This window comes from Apis florea, unplaced genomic scaffold, assembly GCF_048593485.1.
Source record: "Apis florea isolate Af1SG1 unplaced genomic scaffold, ASM4859348v1 contig_3587_pilon, whole genome shotgun sequence".
Taxonomy (NCBI): Eukaryota; Metazoa; Arthropoda; class Insecta; order Hymenoptera; family Apidae; genus Apis; species Apis florea.
This window is the reverse complement of record NW_028256789.1, coordinates 3868194-3889906: the sequence shown is the minus strand read 5'-3', so window position 1 is coordinate 3889906 and position 21713 is coordinate 3868194. Positions and strand designations below refer to the sequence as shown.

Here is a 21713-nt window from a genome sequence, read left to right as displayed (position 1 = left end):
GATAACTCGTAATCGCGAAAGGTATAAGTCGTTCTCGTGTAAACGTCCGTCTCTACGGATATTTTCACGTGCGTTTTTGTGCTATTTGTGAATCGTAGTTTGAGTGTAAAGCATCGAAAGGTGTGATTGACAAGGATCTACTCGTTTATAGTTGTGGAAAAGAATCAAACCGAAAAGAGACGTTGAAACGTGCTTTCTCACAGCAGCAGGTAAGAATTTTTATCTTTCTTTTGCTACTTGCGTAAAGAATATATATGCGAGGTTGTTCGTCATAATCGAGTCATTTTTTTGGAAATATCTTTTGTCTGTTTCGATCGAATTGATTTGTTTTGTTTGACAAGCGCGAAAGATGCGGAACACGCGTGTCATATCTCGATTCAAGGCCAGGGAAGACATATTGGCACGTGAATCGAACCCGTTAAAAAATGAACCATTGTGATTGAGAAAATTGCGATGTTTAAATTGCGATTAGAATTTATTTATAAGTTCGTATTAATTATTCTGTTTCGTTCGTTGAATACATTTACTTAATGAGTTTACGTTTGTGTGCTGCGTCACTCGAGTTTGCTTGTTGTTCCTTTTATGTTATATAAGGAACACGCTTTGCACGAATGTGCTACCACCATCTTTGTTGACGTAACGAAGCGCGAAATTTAACTTCCTTCTATCGATAGCGAATACAACGCTTATTAAAATATCATCTTTAAATTATAGATAAACATTTCTAATTCTTTAACAGACGATTTTTTTATGCTTTCTACTCATTTTCAATTAAAATATTCTTCATCAAAATTATTAAAAAAACGAAACAAATCAAATTTTTGTGCAAGGAATAATATATATATTTGCATGATTATATTTTTTTCCAAATACGTTTGAATAAAACTCAATCGTTGCGTTATTCTTTCATAATAAAATTATCATTCGTCTAATGACTATCTTTAACAATAACCTCGTATTCGCGGCACGCTATTACGCTATGAACGTTTTATAATTTAATCTGTCCTGTCCACTCATTTATCCATTCACAGAACATCCGACCATGGCATATTTTCCTCCTGCTGAGCGGTTAATACGCTTTAAGATGTGACTTCTCGAGCATCATCATCGAATCACGTTTTCAATATTGACGTAACTCGTTCACCGATTTATTAAAAGCTCACCATATCAATTCAGAGTTCTTAGTAATACGATTCTTTTTTTCATGGTGAAAAAGATTGCATCCAATTCCGAGCTGCAATTATCTCGTCTCGAGACCTATTTTATCTTCTTCGTCTGATAAAAACGATACAATAATAGGTATAACGTTAATAAATATTTTCTCAATCTCGCCTCGTCAAATTCCCCTCTCAATAATTCTATATCTTGTTTCTTATCGTCCCAAGATAAATTTATGGAATTTCGAGCTCGCATTCGGAACATTTTGTGGGTCATTCGAGAGCCCAAACTCCGCGCCAAAGTTGATCCATGAAATCAGGCAAATATCGTAAGATTTCACGACGGTCTGTCGTTACCGTTCCATCCACAGGTTTCACGTTTAAACTGGAAAGCGATCGTCGCAGGATCGGGACGGCGTGGCAACAAAGACCTTATTTCTTCTGTTCGTGGATCAACGTCGTACAATTGCGCCTAACTCCGACAATCGATCCGACCGTGGCCCAACTTGACAGCAATTTAAAATCGCTTCTCCTCCTGTGAGCCGTACCAAGTGCACCGTCACTAACTACAACATTCTTTCACGATACGTGTCCATTTTTCTTCCGCTTCGTTCGCTTCATGCGAATATATACATATATCTACATTTAAATTTATAATGTAAGAAAATAAATAGAAGGTTTGATATATTAAAGACATCGAAGATAAAACTTTGAAAGCATCGATGAAGATGAAACGACGAAAAGTGAAGGCACCACCGTCTTTTCAGGAAAAATGGCGATCACCTCGCCCAAATGCCCAAAGGAGAGCAAAATGGGAACCACTGTAAGAAGTTGGATAGCGAGACCGATCTTAAACCCTGACTTCACGGACGATCCATCCCTCGAAGATGTCTACGTGGGTGTACTTAAGCAGAAAAAGGATATCTCGACCGCGATTCAGAGTATTTCTTCCATTCTGCCAGGTTTCCAGCATCTCAAACGCTGCTCCTCCAACAAGCTACTTTTGGCACCGTTAAACTGTACGAAAATGCCAGCGGAAAATTCATCCGAAATACCTTGTATCCTGACCGAAGACAAATTAAAAATAATGTTAAGGGAAAAAGGGTTTGACTTATCTTTATTGGAAGATAATTTTCAGATATTGAAAGTACCAGCAAGAAGGGTCAAAACGAAAGCGCAAGCGACTCGGGCCTCAAACATTTGGCCTTTGAACTTTCATCCAGATCCTAATATCGAATGTCTGATCGATGGATCAATTTTTACAGAACATCAATTAAACCTGATAGAGAGGTATATGAAGGTTGCAGTAGAGGCAGCCGAATTAGCCGCTGTCGGTGATCAGAATTGCAATGGCAGCGCTGTGATTGTTGATCCGGAGGATGGAAGAATTCTCGCAATTGCTGCCTCGAAAATCGATCAACATCCAATGTGGCACGCAGCTATGCTCGTCGTGGATCTCGTTGCCAAACTTCAAGGTGGGGGCGCTTGGAAATTGGAATCAAAATTTGAACAGAGTAGTGATAATTCAGAAGCGACCGATCCTACAGAAAAAATAGAAACAACAAGGGAGATAAAGATTAAAAGAAAGTATGTGGAGGAAGCCCCGCTTTATTATCCAACATCGCTGTCGAAAATTAATCTTCCGAAAGAGGAATCTCTGGTATCTTCTGCGATTCGACGAGGACGAAGGAATAACGGTTCCACGCACAAATCCGAACAGACGGGAGCAACGAACACGGAAAAATGTGGTCCTTATTTATGCACAGGATATTGGGCGTTTCTATTAATGGAACCGTGTCCTCTCTGCGCTATGGCACTCTTGCACTCGAGAGTTTTAAGGATATTTTACGGTATTTCCAATAAAGCTACAGGCGTGTTAGGAACCAAGACGGTTTTACACGCTGTGCCAGGATTGAATCATCGGTATCAAGTTTGGAGCGGTGTTCTGGAGCAAGAATGTCAACGAGCGTTGCAAGATATCGAGCATAGAAATATGAATTGACTCGCATGATGATGCACTCGCAACAATTGATCATAATTTTCTATCAACGAACGATTCGTGGAACAATATAAAGATCATAAGATAGATCATAGGACAAAAAAAAAAAAAAAAGATTGGCTTCTCTTTATATTTTGTACATTTTACAAGGATTATGGAAATTATGGAAAACGGATGCTACCGCTATATTTGGATACAATTCAACAAGCGTGATTATTAATTTTTCTAATCTTTGGCAATGACATTCGGAAAAGAATTGCCCTTGGCATTGTCTCGAAGTAAGTTAGTCGAGTCGCGATGCTGTAGCATCAATGTAACAACCGGTTTATAATTTCAATCAAAAGCAGGCGGCGCAGATCTTACACGTGGTTCAGACGTGCATTCGTCCATTATAAAGATATATATATGACCTCGATGCCTTAGTATAATTTGCAGGAATAGAGGTCTTTACTCGTGTTGCCACTATTTCTTCATCTACGCGACGAGTTAACGCCTCCTTGCGCCTATTATACAATCGTTTTCTAATTGTCCAATTATAAAAATCATTATTTTCGTACATAATTTTGCTACAACGTCGTTTAATATATATAATAAATCGATTAAATATCGAACACTGTTCGAGCAATATTCTCTAATAAAAAAAAACCATCTCAATTTGTTCGACACTCGAAGAATCATTCGATCGATATTATTTAATCTTTGTAAAAAAGTAAAAATATTGCTTGGAGACAATTAACTAATGAAGCCAATTCTTTCAAAGTCTTACATCATTTTCTGAAAACTGTTTCTTCGAAGGATGATAATTCCATCGTGTTTAAAATTTAAATAAAAATTAACGCAACTACGAATAATCACCACGTGTGAATTTTATTTTCTAGCTTGCATAAGTACGGGTTCGAGTTGAAAATAATAATTTCATCTACGTAATAAGACTGTAATTTAATACAGAGTGAATAGTTGGCCGGCAAACGAATAATCTTCTTCGTTGAAGGAACGAAGTATTCTTCGCGGTGGCAAGGAACAAGGTCGCGAAGTAATTCGCTGTCGGTGGTCGTTGATCTCGTTGGATCGAAGATTTTCCACGGAGTTTTTTTTTTTTTTCCCCGCAGTCGCGTGGATCGAGCCTGACACGCGAGTATATTGTTGATACGACGAGCTTCCCCGAGTAAAAGGCAGGCACACACGGTTTAATTTGTGTGGAACCGAGTAGCGCGTATAACAATGACCTCGCGGATTAACTTCAATCAGCGAAACTTCAGACGTCTAACCCCGTTGAGCAGGCAAGCTTTGCTGAACGGATATACGTGGAAAGATGCGGGGAACGGTGGAAAACGTTTAGGAGAAAATGATGGAATTAGGAAGTATTCAGACGATTCATTCGACGAGCACGATGGACGGGCATCTCTCACTAACATTGTCGGTGTGGATATTTTTTTTTTTTTTTTTTTTTTTACGAAAATCTATCTAAGTGTGGGCAAAAAAATTTTGTCGTAATAAATTAATTAAAATAATCTTGCAAGATATTTATTCTCGAACGTTTCCTACACTGGTGATATTTTTTTCTTTTTTTTTTTATGTATAACAAAAGAGATCCTCGTTTAACGTATTCGAACACAGAATTAACATTTTTTGGAAAGTTAAAAATCGTCGATACACCGGTACACCTGTTCCGTGGACGTATATTAATTTTGTTGTTTCAGGTTCTGCTTCTACGTTATTAATTTAACTCATCGATTTTCTGGGACGAAGTTTAACGAAGTTACGAACAACAAGCTGAAAGTTTAAGGATCACAGAGCAGAGCTTTTGGAAGTTCATTCATTCGACGAGACGGAAAAACTCGTGACAAATCTTCCATCTAATCCTCGAGAATCTCTGTTCAAACACACTTTCGCGTGAAACTGCGAGAAACTTTTAGTAACGGCTAACAATTGTTCCACGTCCTTCGTTGCACCGTCTCTGGCACGTGGCTCTGATAACGTAACCAGGAAGCGCATCGATATCCTCTCACCTCTTCACATTAGTCTCTTGTCCAGCCTGCCGATCCACTCTTCGAAAAACTTCTTTTTCCACTTTTTTTTTTTTTTTTTTTTTTGCCATCTCATCGAAGAGAATTAGTAACGAAAACACACTGCGCAAAGTTCGAGATAACGGCTCGCGAAATAATTAATCCACGTGGCAAACGAGCATCTTTTACGACGCAACTGCTCGTCAAATTGATGTAAACGTCGTCATCGTGATCTCGAAATAGCGACGAAGACAGCGAGCGAGAACAAACGTCGGATCGTCGTGGATCGAACGGCGATTAGAATCATTGTTTCGATTTTTTGGGGGAAAAGTGGAGAAGAGAGAGCTGTCCGAGCTAAAGAGAAAAGAAGAAAGGGATCAGGATATTGATCGAGATTCGGTACGTCGATCAAATTCGGGACGATTTTACGAGGTAAACCGAGTCACATTTTGCTCATCAACACTGAGTGGTTCCAATTGACGGCCGGGTCGACCCTCCAGCGTAGACACTATTGGTCAGCCTTTTAATACCGGCAGTCGCGATTGGATCAGATACCCAGATCGTTCTTGGACAGAAGACATCGCTCGAGCAAAACTTCGGTTCAAAAGTTTTAACGTCGCCAGTGTCGCGCGATTTGCTGCCCGTTCGCAAGGGTCGTACACAGATCTCCAACAGGCGCAGTTCGTCTCAGTCGGTTTAAGTCGGTCAACGATTGCGTTTATAAAGATAATCAACTAGAACAATACGAAGGAAGCAATTGCATCAGGAAGTCGAACCGACTCTCGACTGTGCTCCGCCGACTGACTTTCGAAAGAAGATATTCGATTTGTCATTCTCAGATCTTCGGTGTTGGAGGGAACAAAAAAAAAAGAAGGACAATCGAAGGAAATAATCGAACTTGATAACACGTATCGCAAGCAGCATCGTTTCGATCGACCAGTTGAATGGCTCAAATTTATTGGCTCTTGCTCTTTGAAAGATCTTGATCGTTGCGTTGCATTGCCGACTATTTGGGAAAGAAAGGAAATCGAGCCTAGAGGGAGATTCGTGTTCGCGTAGTATACGACCAAGAGGACGATTTCTGGCCGACTTTTTCGTAAGATTCGACTTTCCCAGCGCGGAAAGAAGTTTGAGGAACATCGGGGAACGAAACAAATACCATTTGGTTTTACGCCACGAAGCCTCGTTTCCCCCCTTCTGGATCAGGTTTATCTTTCCGTCGGCATCATGGAACGAAGGATCCTGAAAATGTGGTGACGACGTGATAGGCGAAGGCCTTCGATTATCGAGACACTATCAAGTGGTGTGAGCCATAGTCGTTAGAAAGAAAAATATATTTTTACGTGTCCAGTGACACCCCAGCGACAATTCGTTTTTTATAACGTATAATATATTAAAAAAAGAAAAAAAAAAAAGAAACGAATTTTTATCGAGAGAATAAAATAAAAACGAAATAGAATTTCTAGAATTCGAATTCTGATCTAAGTTTCATCTTACAACTAACAAGTGACAAAGTTTCGGTCGAACTTCCATTCCATCCGAACATTTTATTCGGATTTAACGATACGACGGGAAGAAGAGAGAAAGAGTGAGAGAGGGGGAGAGAAAGAGAGAGAGAAAGAGAAAAAGTAACAAGTGGCTGTCCTTTCGCGAAACTCGTAGATTTTCAAGGGAAAAAAATAGTAACAAAATGCGTTGCAGCCAAGGTGTGGCGATGGTATTCGAGGACGCGTTCGTCGTCTTTTCGCGGTTTCTTTCCCTTAAGTCACGGGGTTGCGCACTCCTAGAAACGCATCGGCAACGCGAAACAACTGGCATCAAGAAATTGTACAATAGCTTCTTCGTAATGTTCTAAGGATAACTCTTCCTTAAGGAAGTTCGGCCCTTCGCTAACGAGTGATGCACCGTGCACTTCCGAGATCGTTGTCGATCCCGAAGAAAAATACGCGGAGAACGCACAAAAAAGGAGGACGTTTTGGTTAATAAACGAAAGAAAAGGGAAACGAGCTGAACGAAGAAAACGAGAAGCGGCCAAAAAAAAAAAAAAAAGAAAGAAAAATAGAAAAAGGACTGGGAAAATTATCCACCTGAAGAATGTACGTTAACGCTTAGAAAGGAGAAGCCCCTAAGTCCCTAAGTTGAAAATTTCATCGTGGATGCTCTAACTAGATCGGACTTATAGCCTTCTCTTCCAAATAGGCCACCAAAGCGTTCTCCAAAGAATCTTTGAGCACTCGAACTTGGTAAGGGTGGAATAGTAATCGTGATTAGGATCAAAACAATTGGTTTTTTCGGAGTAAAGGTAGTAGTGTAGCCTGAAAAGTAAAACCCTCTGACACGAGTGCTTCGAGATTTAAAGTCGTTGAATGGAGCTCCAATTCATCATGGACGGCGGTGCAGATGCTTTGAATGGAACGATATGGTTTCCCAATACACCGTCACCTCCGTACGAACAGCTGTCCCCAGTTCGTCAGAACAGATGTGACCCTATCGCCACTCAGCACGTAAGTTTTGCCATGTTCTTTCCTTGGGATAGCGATATCATCTCGTTGGTACGCGTTGAACGCGACGCTTCACGTTGCTCGCCAATTTTCATTAATTTCGCGAGGGGCGAAGAGTTCGGCATGTTTCCAGCATCACGAGATCGGCCAAATTTTTCTTCTTTCTTTTCGCATTGAACGCTCTCACAACGGCTCAGGATTCGATTCATTTGCGCAAGATGTGCTATTAGCCGTCTTAAAACAATAACCGTGAAGCTCCGCGCGTTTCATCCCGTGAACTGACGATGATCAAACGTTTTAGGCGTCAATGGGATATCACAGTGCGCAAAATTCTTTATGGCAGGATAAATACGACTCACCAAAGGATTCCCCAGAGGACGGTGGCCAAATACGTTCGAGCAGCGAATCGCCCCAACATCTTAGCCCGTCTTCCGACAATTCCCCCAATTGCCAGCAGAGCACCCTGAAACGTCGAGCCGGAGAGCCGTTGTCGCAAATTACAGAACTCGAGAAGAAGCATGCTAAGAGAGATGGTTAGTATGATTTAAAAATATTTGAAAATTATAAATTACTCTATTACAATTATGAATTTTATTGATTGGATTGATTTAGAAATGTATTAGAGTTCACCGGAGTTAATTCAACTAGAACTGTTGATTGTTGAGAAATTGTTTAGAAAAAGGTAAGACGGATTAATTTATCCTCATCCCTTAAAAACGAATGTAGAACGTATTATTGTTTCCTTATAAATTTCCCATTTTCTTTTGCTTTTGTCTTTTAGCGAATATTCGATTCTGACTACATCACTGTTGTTGCTATCATACAGCTCTCAATATAGACATATCGTTCAAAAGGTCGTGACGAGGACCTCAGATACACAGTCGTAGGCACTCACAATTCCATTAATTAATTTCTACAACAGCCGTTGGATTCTTTAAATTATGCCAGATACAATTTTAATTTCTATATACTTGAAAAGAACACGGATTATCTGATTCGCAAAAATTCCATTTATCGTGCACAATTCGTTCGTTTTGTATGAACGTTCCACAAAATAAGTTCCCGTTATCAAAAACTTCCGAGGTACCGTAACGTTACGTTGTAATACATTCTAATTTGATTCGAAACATTCTTTAGCCTTGCCCCAAAATGTCGAAATTCGTACAGCAGATGCTTGTTCGAAGAACGTTTCACGACTGATTCAGTAAAAGTACCGTGATGCGTTTATTCGACGCCTTTTTGACCACGTGGTTAGAGAAACTGATAACTCCAGAGTACACAGTGTATCGCAGATTAAGTCCACCCGAGGAAAGAGAGAGAGGAAGTTAATACTAGTTCTCCATCCGAGAGAAACTACGCGAAGGTATACGCGCATCGTTTTTATTTCGGTGGTATTCTTACAAGTGTGCTAGCTTCGTTTATCCCCTCGCAGAGATATAGAATGAAGTGGTGTGAAGTAGACAGCGCCAGGTTACCATTATTACACACTAGACGATATCCTGCTATAACTTCCAAGAATCGAAGACGAAACGCAGTTATGGCCCTTCAGGATACCAAATCGAGGATTGGCGCTATGCACCATCAGTTTTACATCAATTATGCTAATGTACAAGGTTGTAAAAATTAAAGATATCACGGTGATTTGATCTTTGATCTAAGATAGCAAAGGATAAGATTGTTTTTTTTTTTTTTCTTAACAATGAAATAATCGTTGCAATATTTTCAATTCTTTCATATTTTCAGGATCTGTCGGGAGCAATGGTTCTGGACAAGGATGGTCAACCCAAGTGGAGGAGCTGGCCGAACATCTTGCCGCCGACTTCGATGGATCGCTCTCAGCTCTTGCAGCATCCGATCTTGCAACAGCAGTCGCTTCCTATAATATGAGGTAAAATATAAATATTTTTTTCGTCAGAGAAGATACATTTCTTGGAAAAGTTATGATGAAAAAAGTAAATTCAAATTTTGGAGGCAAACAAGGGAAAGAAATAGGATAAAATCGTGCCTTAATTAATTAAAATTAGTTCTGCCTGATAGTGCAGGATTCGGAAATTTTAGTTTTAGTAATATCCAAAAAAGTAGGTAAGAAAGTTATTTTTTTCTAGTTAAAAAAAAAAAAAAAGAAAGCAAGAAATAGTTGAATTTTTCATTAAGGCTGAACCGATAGTCGATCACGAAGGATTTGTTCATAAGACTAGCCGATAAAGTAGGTTTCTAAAGATCCTCGTGTACAGAAGTGGATCGAATCTCGATTAAAACAGTAGACGGTAGTGGGAAAGGAGTATGTCGAGTCAGAAATCCGGTTAAAACCAGACACGGTTGTCGGTGTTTTGTGGCTTGAACAGAATACGCTGGGAAATCACGCCGTTTACAGAGGTTTAGACGCTTACCGAGTCTCTGCGCGTACAGGCATGTGCGTTTCCATCCTGCACTCAATTGTACCATTTTTACCAATTTTTACATTTACGGTTTTAGAATTCGCCAGAGCATTACGTTAAGCGAAATTGTTCTTGGTTTTGCTATCTTATTTGATTTACACCTGTATAGATCGTCTATTTTTTTCGTTTTTTTTTTTTTATAAAGTATTTTCGAAACACGTTTCGAAACAAACGTCCTCGTTTAAAAAAGATTTTCTTCATATGTGTTTGACTATCGCTTATCGATTTATCTATTTTTTTTAATTTAATCTCGTTAATGTCTTCGATAATAAATTAACAGCTCATACGTTTATTTAAATTCTTAATAAGAGAGGATAAATCGAAGTAGGATACTTTGTGCTTATTCAAATTTCCGGTTCTAATCGTTGGAATAAAATAACAGGAAATAATCATTTGAAACTTTTCAATGTTAGATAACACACATTGCCCGCATTTGTAAGCGCTAGTGGAGAAGCAGCACAACCACCGCCAAGAATCAGCTGATAGGATTACACGTGATACTCATATCATCATCGCTATAAGACATAGTGATAATTTTTGAAAATTCATGACTGAAAAATTGTTAAAAACTGTTATCTCTTAACGTGAATCTAAATAAAATCAATCCCAAGAACTTTTCACGAGTGCGGAATTGATTATTTTTAAATTAGTTAAATTTAATACCAGTGAATAGTTTCATTTTTTACCGCGTACATAAATCACGTGATATTCAACAATATGTGATACTAAAATAGTGGATGTAATTTATATAAAAAAACTTGCGTTAGAAAATCACTTTCATTCAAATATAATAAAAAAAAAAAATGTATAAAAATCGTTAAGTATATAGCTAAGCAAATTGATTATAGTATTCGTGAAATTGCTAAATGTTTACAAAGAGAAAAATTCGAGCTTGAATTTCGAGTATCGGAATCATGCATCAATATTTAAAAAGTAGGTGAGTGAATAAAATGACATAAAAGTTTTCTTCATGCCAAACTTTTTCTTTATTTGTTAATTTTTTAATATGACAAAAAAATATTCTTGTTTGCAGTATGATTTATAATTAAATAAAGTTAGATAGAGTGAAATTTTTATTTTCAATTTTACATAGTAATATCCTAAATTTATAACTAATTTGTACCGTATTTTTAATAATATCGTGATATTTTATTAGTAGATTTATTATTATTAATTTCATTACATTCAAACTGGTATGTTCCGGTTTTCATTGACCTTAGTGACTCAATTTCTTATCATAACGGTTCTCAAACTATTCTTTCGTTCTTTATTTTGTTTTAATAATTAAATTGCATATCATGAAATCAATTACCTTATTACGACTATGTTAACAGTATCATCATTACATGATTGCTCGACAAAATTAAATTATTCTTGTTCTTAATTTCAGTTTTAAGCATAGAACGATTAGAAGATGATAAAGCAAGAAAAAACTGTGTAGAGATGAGAGTATCTGAGATTTTTTTCAACTTCCATAAAATGAAGTTTATGTAAGTCGCAATAATTTCTCTCCAATTTGCGCTGGATTTTATTTCGCAGTGAATTCTTTATCTTTAAATAAATTGTCTAAGACATATAAATATATACATAAATATCGGCCTTTTTTATGATTTTATAATAGATCCATGATAATTGGTGAAATTTTTTAAAAATTAAATCATATTGTATAATTTATAATTATAATTTTTTATTTTTACTGGGATATTTTATATCTTATTCATTTCTGCCATGAGATTCTAATCAATTAAAGTCGATAGCGAAAACCGGAATCTATCAGTTATTATCGGATAAACACTCATTCGACTTAAATCGATTTTAATGTCATTTTATTGAAGCAAACATCGCAATAAACGAGAGTGCAATTGCATAAAAGATTATTAAATAATCGCAGAAAAATCTTGTTCCCATAAAAATCTAATTTGTTTGCCTCGAAAATTACACTTTATATCTTGAAAGCAAACAGAACACGAAAAGAACTACGTATGCATAATTATTTGAAATTTGTTTACAGCGAAGCCTTGCTTGCATTACCATCATTGACGGTATTTAAACAAGAGGCGCCATCGCCAGAAAATCAGCAAAATTCCAAGTAAGTTCTTCTAAACACGGTGCAAAAATTGCCAAACGTTTTTTGTTTATTTTTTATTTATATTAGAGACATCGTCTTGCGCGAGCATGCTCATGTTCGTTTCGTTAATTGCATCTAGACAAGTATTTCTCCCTTTTTCTATTTTTGCTTCCACCTGTCACAAGTCGAAACGTGTTCACATCAGTTGCAATTAATCGGCACACCAGTCATGAGCAATCAACAGTCGTGGAAACGATGGAAGAAAAATCTTAAAAGAAGAAAACAAAGCCGACAGCGGAATTTGCCACGAGACTCCCCCGCAGAGACACAAGATTATCGTCCTGTTTTTTCGCACAACTATCAGGCAAATGGCACGCAGGTCAGACCTTTACTCTTACGAGGTTCCTCGCGAGTTATCTCGCGGTATCTGTCAGTGTTAAATGTCAGTTGCTTGTCTGACTGATCGGTCGTGCGAAAAACGTGATTCTTCCGAACGTGATCATTTGCACTATTGCGAATATCTTTTAACTCGAAAATTATTATTATTATTACAGATTGTGGTAAATTCCAAGAGTTATTCGAGCAAGTTAACTTTTTAAAAAAGAAAAGAAACCATGATGTTTGGATGGACGTAGTTACTTATCTGCTGGTGGACAATTTAGAAAGAAAAAAATGAAAACCTTAAGAGCATATTATTTCAACTGCGCGAATAATGAATTGTCTGTGTAGAAATTGCTCCTAATTAGGAACACTGCGTTTCACGAAACCCACACAACATATAATAACGTCAAGCATTCCGACGAATCAGTGAAAACTATTCGTGACAACCGCGAATTAAATGTAATTTTATTTTGTGCGATGCAATTGGTATCCTCCTGAAACTAGTTTCAACGGCAATGAAAACTCCCTCGGATTTAATCTTTTCGCCCTCGATATTTTTTAATTTATAGTGAGTGCAGTTTATATGAAATTAATCACAAATGCGTTTAAACTTGTTCGAAGAAGCACTATATTATTAGCACGTAATAAATGTAAACATTCTTATCCTTTCGTGCAAACGTATCAAACTTTACAGGAATGCATATAGTTAATTGATGTTATTTCTCGTTCAATGTTTGCTTCAGTTTAAACCACGTATCACAGAGAACAATTAATAATTCGGCACCAGCGAACAATGTGAACAACTCTGTTGAAGCTGATAGTAATAATAATGGACAGACAGCAGCTAGTCTTCATCAGTTGCTTTATCCCTCAAACGAAGAATATCCTCCAACATCATCCTCAGGAAATCATGTGTCTTCCTCTCAACAGGGAAGCGAGCTCAACGAGGATTGCCGGTATGTTATTCGATAATGTTACATTGAATTATGAATATTCAATTATATGAATTATATCAAATACAGAAAAATAATATTTTTTTTTAGTTTTCAATATGTGCTTGCCGCTGCTACTAGTATTGCAACGAAAGTTAACGAAGAAACGCTCACTTACTTGAACCAGGGACAATCGTACGAGATTAAATTGAAGAAATTAGGTGATTTATCTGCTTATCGTGGGAAAATTTTAAAGGTATTTGATCAACTATTATCCGTTTCCCAGAATAGAACAAGAGATTGTCTATGTTTGGGTAGCAACATCTTAAAAAACGTATTAATTTCTTAAAATGGAATCAAAAGAGCTCATGCTGATTATATAGTGCATTTGTACAATATGTATAATATTGACAAATTCTTAAAAATTACATTTCGTTATTTTTCACAAAGTAACAAGTTCGGTACGAGCTCGTAAATCCTCGACGTTCGAAAGATGTGAGTCTCCCAAACGGTGCTACAACGTCTCTGAAGGGACATCCAACGTTTTTGTTTCAGTCGACAATACGCATTTGCTTCCACGAGAGGAGACTTCAGTATACTGAAAGGGAACAGATGCTCGCATGGCAACGCGCAAGACCTGGTGAAAGATTACTCGAGGTCGATGTTCCTCTTAGTTATGGAATGGTAGATGTTTGTCAACCATCTCCATCAAATAATAGTGTAGAATTTATGTGGGATCCTACCAAGGAAGTTGGCGTATATATAAAGGTAGACGCATTAGAAATAAAAAGTAAGAAATAAATACACATTTCCTTTCAAAACTATATTTTTTCTGAAATGTTATTCTTTAACTTGACCAAATGTTAAAGAAGAATCAAAAAAACTGATTCGATTCGATAGAATTTATTGCTTTTCCTCAATATCATATATCAGAATGAATAGGTTCGATTAATAAACTTGAAACTAAGATGATATTTGATACCTTTGCCTTAGGTGAACTGTATTAGCACTGAATTTACGCCCAAGAAACATGGTGGGGAAAAAGGCGTGCCCTTTCGAATACAAGTGGAAACGCGATTGCCGGGAGGCCCTCGTTTGCACGCTGCTTCTTGCCAGGTAAAAGTTTTCAAGTTGAAAGGAGCTGATCGCAAACATAAGCAAGATCGTGACAAAATACTGCGACGACCACCACATGAGCAAGACAAGTATCAGCCAAGTTACGACTGCACGGTTCTCTCCGACGTAAGTGATCGACATTCGAGATTTTTTTCACAGCAAATTAACCAGATTGGATTCTATGTTTGATTACAGATTCCCTTAGACTCGTTATCACCATCTAATTTGATCACACAAAGTGGTGGAAGTCCCTATGCTTCAACAGAGGCAATGTAAGTACAAATATGAATATTATTTCCATTTTTATTTATTTTACGATACATTTACACAATTATAATTCTAAATATAAATATTTTTATTAATGTGGTATCAAATTCAAACCACAATTTATGATATCTTTAATTGTGTTTGATTTGCATTATCTTATCATTACATATCAGTATTGGTATCAAAATATTTTTTATTTTAATTCTTCCCGTATACATATAATAAAATCGTTAATTAAAAATTATATTTTAAAAAAGAAATAATCAATATAAATCATATCATTGATTTTTTCTTTTTAATTTATGACATTCATTCTTTAAGTTCTTATATTTATTATTTTATGATACCATAAAATATTGTTAATAATCGATGTGTCAGGTGATATAGTAACTTTTGTGTTCTCATATAAATTATCTGGTCTATTCCGGATACTACAAGTTTCTGTTTGGTTAAATAACAATCTATATATATATATATATCGATTGACCTCCGTGCAAATATATATTTCACAAAACATAAAATTCATGCATTCAAAAAATCTACTACCTTTCAATAATTCTATGTAAACGCGAATTTTAACATAGTAATATTAATACGTTAATAACATAATTCGCGGTAAACATGATACAAAAATCGTGTCTCATATTTATAATTAAAATGTGCAAAAAGAAGATTCGTAATATTTCTCGATATTCAGATCGAACAATAAAATCAAACAAAAATAAAAAAATTCATGAAGAACATATAGTTTAGTGAAAACAATAGTAAGTACATAGCAAGTATACATAGCAAGAGAGGAAATCTCGAGAGAGGAAGAATATACATGGTGCATGATGTTCCTTTCCTTGCAATGCAAGGCTATGTTGCCGTTTCGCTTTGAACAACCGCAAAATTAATGGTGGGGGATTGCGGATGAATCGCGGAGATGTAAGAATGGTAGAAGTAGTTCGTAAAGTGGTGGCAGAAAGCAATGGCAATAGACGATACGAGGCTCGGGATAAAGTGGTGGAAGAGGAGGTGCTGGTACGGGAGTTGTGAAACTGGCTCGAACTGGCACAAGCCGGCAACTGGTAGAGCCGACAACGATGCTCCGAGTAAAAGAGTGAGACAACCTCGACGACAAATAAATTCAGAACGTTGCACGATACACGCACCGCTGCGCAGCCGTTTCGGTTCTACGTTTACCCATCAATTTTTTTCGTTCAACTTTTCACAATTTGGGAATTTTAAATTCTCAATTTGTTCATCAATTTCTTCTATTTTTTATATTTGTTGTAATTACTTCGAAACAGGATACATTGTTGGTGAATCAGAAATAGTCAACGAAAACGGTAATCAGTGAGAACCGCAGACATGATCTACCGCTAATCTAACGCATGTTTATAAATAAAACGTGACAATCAGTGATCAGTGACTATCTTTTCGTGTAATTTTTTATATTCGTACGTGTTTTTGCTTATTCGTTCTACTGTGAGGCGATCGCTGGTCGCGATATTCTCGCGAGTAATCGATACGCACTCGTTATCGCATTTTCGTGACCTCGAGCCATTACTGTCATTAGTTAGAGAAGTGGACGTGATAAAGGTAACCGAGGGGACTCGGCAACGGAACACATTCATCGTTCAAAGGGAATTAAATCTTGCGTGGATTGGTCAGTGTCGATAATTCTCGACCGGGAGTCGAATACACGATGTACGAGACAAATACAACGATTTTTATCTTGTGAAATAATCCACAAAGTGTTGAAATCTTCGATTTCTCTCGAGTTCCGGCACATACATCGACAAATAAAGCATCAGGATACAGATTACTGCATTGACCGTGAATTTAAAAATAAATCGTACGTGAATCCCGGAACAGCGCCATTTTTTCTCTAGCATCGAAGATCGATCGTGAAACGAGACATCGATTTTATATACGGACACGTACAAAACGAAAAAAATATCGAAGGATAAGATTAAAAAAGGAAACAGCACAAATTTAAACCAAACGTGTAATGTTCGAGAAATTGCAACAAGGATAATTTTTCCCTAGAAAGGAAATCGTGCCTCGCATGCGTCGCATATTGTGATTTGACTACTTTTCTGTGTAATTCGTAAGAACGAGCAAAGAACTGTCGAGATTGAGGAAAGTTTATCGATCGAACATCGAATCGAGAGTGAAGCCGCTACACGCCGTTGGAATGCCCTCGTCCGGTGTAGAATTTCGATTTCCAGCTAATCATTCAGAATCGTCATGCGTGTCGAGTATTCTTGATCTCGAATTGTTACGTGTTGATGATCAAAACGTGCTTGTGCGTGAGATCCTGGCCAATCATGTGCTCCTGTCACGCCAGGATCACTTCCTTAGATGACGAGCAGCCTGGCCGCCGAAAAGCTGATGCCAAGGCGGTTCTATTCGGCCTTGAACTGAAATACGTTTCTATGTGAAACTTCCTTTTCGACCCGCGTAAACAAAACGCGCGATTTTGTGCCTTCGATAAAAATTGTTCGTCAAAAGCTCGATAAAATATTGAATTAAATGTTGGGTATTCTACAATCGCTAAGTGACCGTTCAAAAAGATCAATGAACGAAAAACTTCGCTGATTTTGTTCGGCCGCGTAATCCTATCGAGAAAAGAAATTGATTTACGAGAACAAGAATTTTTATTATCGTTTGATTTGATTACGATCAACGAATTCCTTCGTTGCGGGAAAAGAAATCGCGTGTTCTCCGTTCTATCTTTTTAATTTCTAATTGGTTATAAAACCATGGAAACACGAGAAACGAGAACCACTTGATGATGCGCTTGAATGATTTGCCGGTTGGCTGGTAAACGAAACGAGTCTTTAAAAAATTGTTTGTCACGTAACGAGAAGTGGATTTCAAATACAAATGGCTACTACTATAGTTAATGATAATTCTTGATATTGCTCGTTAATTAAGCTACGAAACAAAAGTGCAAATAATAAAAATCGCAAGAAGTTAGTCTCGGGAAATTAAAAAGAATTTATGAAAGAAAGTACAGCTTATTTTTTCATTGTTAAAAAGATTTTTTTTTTTTTTTGCAAATTTAACGCGATTATGAACGAAGACGAAACTAGAGATATCCGGTTCAGAGCAGACTCGCGTACCAATAGTAATCTGATTCGTAACGATTGTACATAACATCAGTCTTCTTGAATCGAAACTTTCAAACGATTAATTGGATTTCAGTTTCGAATGAAATTTACAATTGCTTATACTTTGGATATATTAATAATAATCGAGAAATTAATATAACTACATATATCGTTTTTGAGAAAATAAAATCGAATGAGAGTAAAATGTACTCTCAATTCTTCTTCATTGGATAAACATTCTTCGAAGTTGAACTGACGAAAAAGGATCGATTTTCGACATTAAAATTTACACGAATGGGCGAAGAAAAAATAAAGAATTATTCCAGAATTCCTGTGTTCAGATTGCACATATTCATGAAAGAGCGAATGAAAAGTCGAAAGAAACTGTTCCAAGAAATCACGAATCTTTTTATAAAAATCCACACTTGAAATTTTGTTCTGAAAATAAATAATAGAATCTAGAACACGACTTATCGAGATGACAAAGAATTGTCCCAGTTGGAAGTTGAAAAGTTGCTGGGCCATCAAATCAACGGCCAAATTTCGTGGAAATGCCTCGACTTATCTTCTGGAACACGAAGTAACGGTCAGCGGAGGCCCCTTACAAGTGGAAGTTGTGGCTAAGTTTATTCATTCTATTTCGGAATCCAGAGCGAGAAGAGGTAATCTCATGCGCGGAGGATTAATCAGTCTCACGATAAGAAAAGGCAGAAATAACAAAAGGATCGATGGGAAAGGGATTTCCAAGCTGATTTTTCGCTTGAAAAGACGCGCCATGTAAGATAATAAAAAGAATATAGAGTACAAAAAAACAAAAATAGGCAAAGAAATTAGTTCGCGTGCTTTTCTAGATCTCATTTTTACATGCTTATGTAACTTTGCAATAAATTAGATAATTTTAAGGTCAACAATTATATTATTTATGTTTTCGCGTGTTTGAAAAAAGGAACTCTTATTATGAATAATGGTTCTAGTTCCTTGAACATTGACAGAACCTAATGACTTAATATTCGTAGAATAGCGATAGGTTGCAGTGTCAATTATTACCGTATTTGCTTTCATTGTGCTTAATGTCGTTAATTCATGTTCTACATGGACCGCAATCTTTCATAGTGTGTCTACTTTGATGAATTGCGTTGATGAATATAAAAATACTGGGGCATTTAATGGCGCATGCACATCTTGAATTTATACTGATTAAAATAGAGACACGAATCAAAAAACAAGTATTCAATTATATTAAAAAGAATTCTATTATTCTTACAGATCTCCTCAAAGTCGCTCTACTATAAGTGGCAATACTTCACCAGTAGTAGCACCCTTGGCACTTTCAGTTTCCAATCCAGGTATCGTACCACTAGTTCCTGCTTCTGATGCTGTGAAGGAAAACGTGGGAACAGCACCTGCTCTACCATCGCCTGCGGCAATTTTACCAGACCAATCTTGTATCGAAACTGAAGTTAGTTTATTTATAAAAAATTACAATTTAAATTACAAAGTTAAATTACAATTTAAACATTAAAATTAAAATTCATAAAAATATAATTTATACGTTTATGCAGAGATCGTCATGTTTGGTTCAATTGTCACCTGATGCAAGTGCGGCACAGACAACGACATGGCTTCGTGCTAGTCGCTTCAACGCATTTGAATCTACATTCGCAAGCTTCTCTGCTTCGGATATTTTACGACTCTCTAGGGATGATTTAATTCAAATCTGTGGCCTGGCCGATGGGATCCGATTGTTCAACGCGCTGCATTCAAAGGCGCCAACCCCAAAACTTACCCTTTATTTCTCGCTGGAAGACAACAGTTCACTTTGGAGAGTCGCCTACTTGGACAGTCTGACCAGTAGTGCCTTGATAAATAAGTTACTGAACACCTTAAGTTTATCTCATGATCGACTCCATTCTGTTCTCTTTCTTGGTCCTCAGGGTATCCATGTGTTAGTTACCGATGAATTGGTAGCAAACATGAAAGACGAAAGCATGTATTTCGTTGAAACTATCAAAGGTAATGTAAAAAATTGAAAATTGCATTAAAATTTTTATTACTTCATTTTGTTAATCAATGATTTTAATAAATCATTTTTATTCTGTTGTAGATAATACGAGCGAACGCTACAAATTGCTTCTAAAGCCTTCGTCGCGTTCTTAAAAGATACAATTACTGATAAATTAATTGCAAAATTATGTAGTAGATCTTCCATATATCCCAAATTTGCCAAACGAATCTGTGATTCGATAAAGAATTTATTACGTAGTAAGATGAAAATAACTTATTGCGTAATTAAAAATTTGTCGATTTTTTTTTTCGTTTTAAATTACGACAATATTATCAGAAAATATTTCTGAATTATTTATTCATAATAGTTAGTAAACTATTTAGTTTTTAATTAATTTGAGATAATTATTTTATACAATCAGGTAAAAAAGAATATCGAAGAAAGATAGGCCTTATTAATAAAAAGACGAGGAAATCTACCCATATTTTATATGCAATACTCATTAAAAGATTCCAGTATAGTTATTTTCAGGAAAATTGATATTTCTAATGTTAAATGAACATGTTCATTTTCAGCATTAAAAATATATATACATACATATATATGTGTGTGTCAAATAATATCATATATTATTTTATACGAAAATTTCAATTACTAAAGATAATATATAAATTCAGTTAATTTTTTTTATTAGAATTTAAGTAAATCGTTTATTTTAGAAAATATATACGGTGATTATCGCAATTACTCAATCCTTGTGCCACAAAAATTATAAATCTAGTAAACAAATATTACTGTTATAATTATTCATTGGTATAAATCAAATGTTTTGTTTTGAGTTTGCAAAACTAGAACATTAATGAATTATGCCACTGATGAATATAATCCTTATTTTATATAAAATGTAATATTTTTTTATCATCATATTATCATTAAATAACTTCTTAAGTCTTAAAAGAGTGTAAACTCACTCCCAAAAGACGCCACTTTGCCAAAGCAAAGAATAGAAAGTATCAATTAAAGTTTCTATTCTTCAAAGTACGTCCTTAGAAAAAATATAAGTGCCTTATTTTTTTTTTTTTTTTTTGGTTCATAACAAAGTGTTAAAATTTATTTAATAAACATTTGACAAGAGTAATGATAATTACTTTATCATAGAGAATTCTATTTCAGTACAAACTAGAGGAAGATATATTTTTCCTAAATATTGTAAATCATGGACAACATACCAAGTATTATAACTTACAAGCAAATGTTAAATCATAAGATAGAAGTTTTGCAAAAAATGAATTCCAGAATTATGAATAAATATATACAAATTATTGAAATTATATCGATGTTTACGATATAATACTATTGCTAACACTAGCTAATATCTTTTTCTATAATTTATGTCTAATCACATATATTCCTACGTGAATTGAACTAGTAGCACATCTCAATCCTCAATGTGATGTAAAACGCATATTGTTTATATCAATCGAACGAATCGTGTAACAATTATTAGGATTGTACATGTGTTAAGAAAAAAATATCTGTATATCTTAATTTAGACATTATATAAAATGATATTAAAAAAAATAGAAACTTACACGTCCATCGTGTCACACAAAAATGTGTTGATTTGATTGCATGTTATATAGTATTTTGACGTATGTTATGTATGTCACAAAACGGCACAATAAATATCCTTTTGCCAAAATATATTGTCCCCTGCCCCCCCTCTTTTAAATAAATTTCCA

At 36.0% G+C, this 21713-nt stretch overlaps 2 protein-coding genes across 7 annotated transcripts; both read left to right on the top strand.

The window, feature by feature from the left end:
• Window positions 1–68: 68 nt before the first annotated feature.
• Window positions 69–4010, top strand: LOC100872272 (tRNA-specific adenosine-34 deaminase regulatory subunit adat3). 2 transcript variants are annotated; one of them, XM_012494024.3, is made up of 3 exons: window positions 70–209; window positions 1529–1815; window positions 1925–4010. In XM_012494024.3, the coding sequence occupies exon 3, from the start codon at window positions 1930–1932 to the stop codon at window positions 3157–3159; it is 1230 nt and encodes a 409-aa protein (XP_012349478.2). In that variant the 5' UTR covers window positions 70–209; window positions 1529–1815; window positions 1925–1929; the 3' UTR covers window positions 3160–4010. The 2 variants fall into 2 exon arrangements, with proteins under 2 accessions (XP_003698963.2, XP_012349478.2); XM_003698915.4 differs by lacking the exon at window positions 1529–1815 and having other exon boundaries at window positions 69–209.
• gem (transcription factor CP2 like gemini) lies at window positions 73–21673 on the top strand. 5 transcript variants are annotated; one of them, XM_086914307.1, is made up of 13 exons: window positions 73–209; window positions 4857–7666; window positions 7965–8196; window positions 9407–9551; window positions 12113–12190; window positions 13294–13506; window positions 13594–13738; window positions 14014–14250; window positions 14476–14724; window positions 14794–14870; window positions 19233–19425; window positions 19529–19979; window positions 20071–21673. In XM_086914307.1, the coding sequence occupies exons 2-13, from the start codon at window positions 7529–7531 to the stop codon at window positions 20121–20123; spliced, it is 2211 nt and encodes a 736-aa protein (XP_086770433.1). In that variant the 5' UTR covers window positions 73–209; window positions 4857–7528; the 3' UTR covers window positions 20124–21673. The 5 variants fall into 5 exon arrangements, with proteins under 5 accessions (XP_086770433.1, XP_012349469.2, XP_086770435.1 ...); XM_012494015.3 differs by lacking the exon at window positions 73–209 and having other exon boundaries at window positions 4662–7666; XM_086914308.1 differs by lacking the exons at window positions 73–209; window positions 4857–7666; window positions 7965–8196 and adding exons at window positions 8314–9026; window positions 9096–9276.
• Window positions 21674–21713: the final 40 nt, after the last annotated feature.

What these genes read in the sequence shown, in the direction of transcription:
- gem (XM_086914307.1), top strand. Translation starts at nt 7,529, where the DNA reads ATGGAGCTCCAATTCATCATGGACGGCGGTGCAGATGCTTTGAATGGA. An exon ending in AATCTTGTATCGAAACTGAA is followed by an intron (nt 19,426 to 19,528) that starts GTTAGTTTATTT and finishes ACGTTTATGCAG; the next exon opens with AGATCGTCATGTTTGGTTCA. An exon ending in TTTCGTTGAAACTATCAAAG is followed by an intron (nt 19,980 to 20,070) that starts GTAATGTAAAAA and finishes ATTCTGTTGTAG; the next exon opens with ATAATACGAGCGAACGCTAC.
- LOC100872272 (XM_003698915.4), top strand. Translation starts at nt 1,930, where the DNA reads ATGGCGATCACCTCGCCCAAATGCCCAAAGGAGAGCAAAATGGGAACC.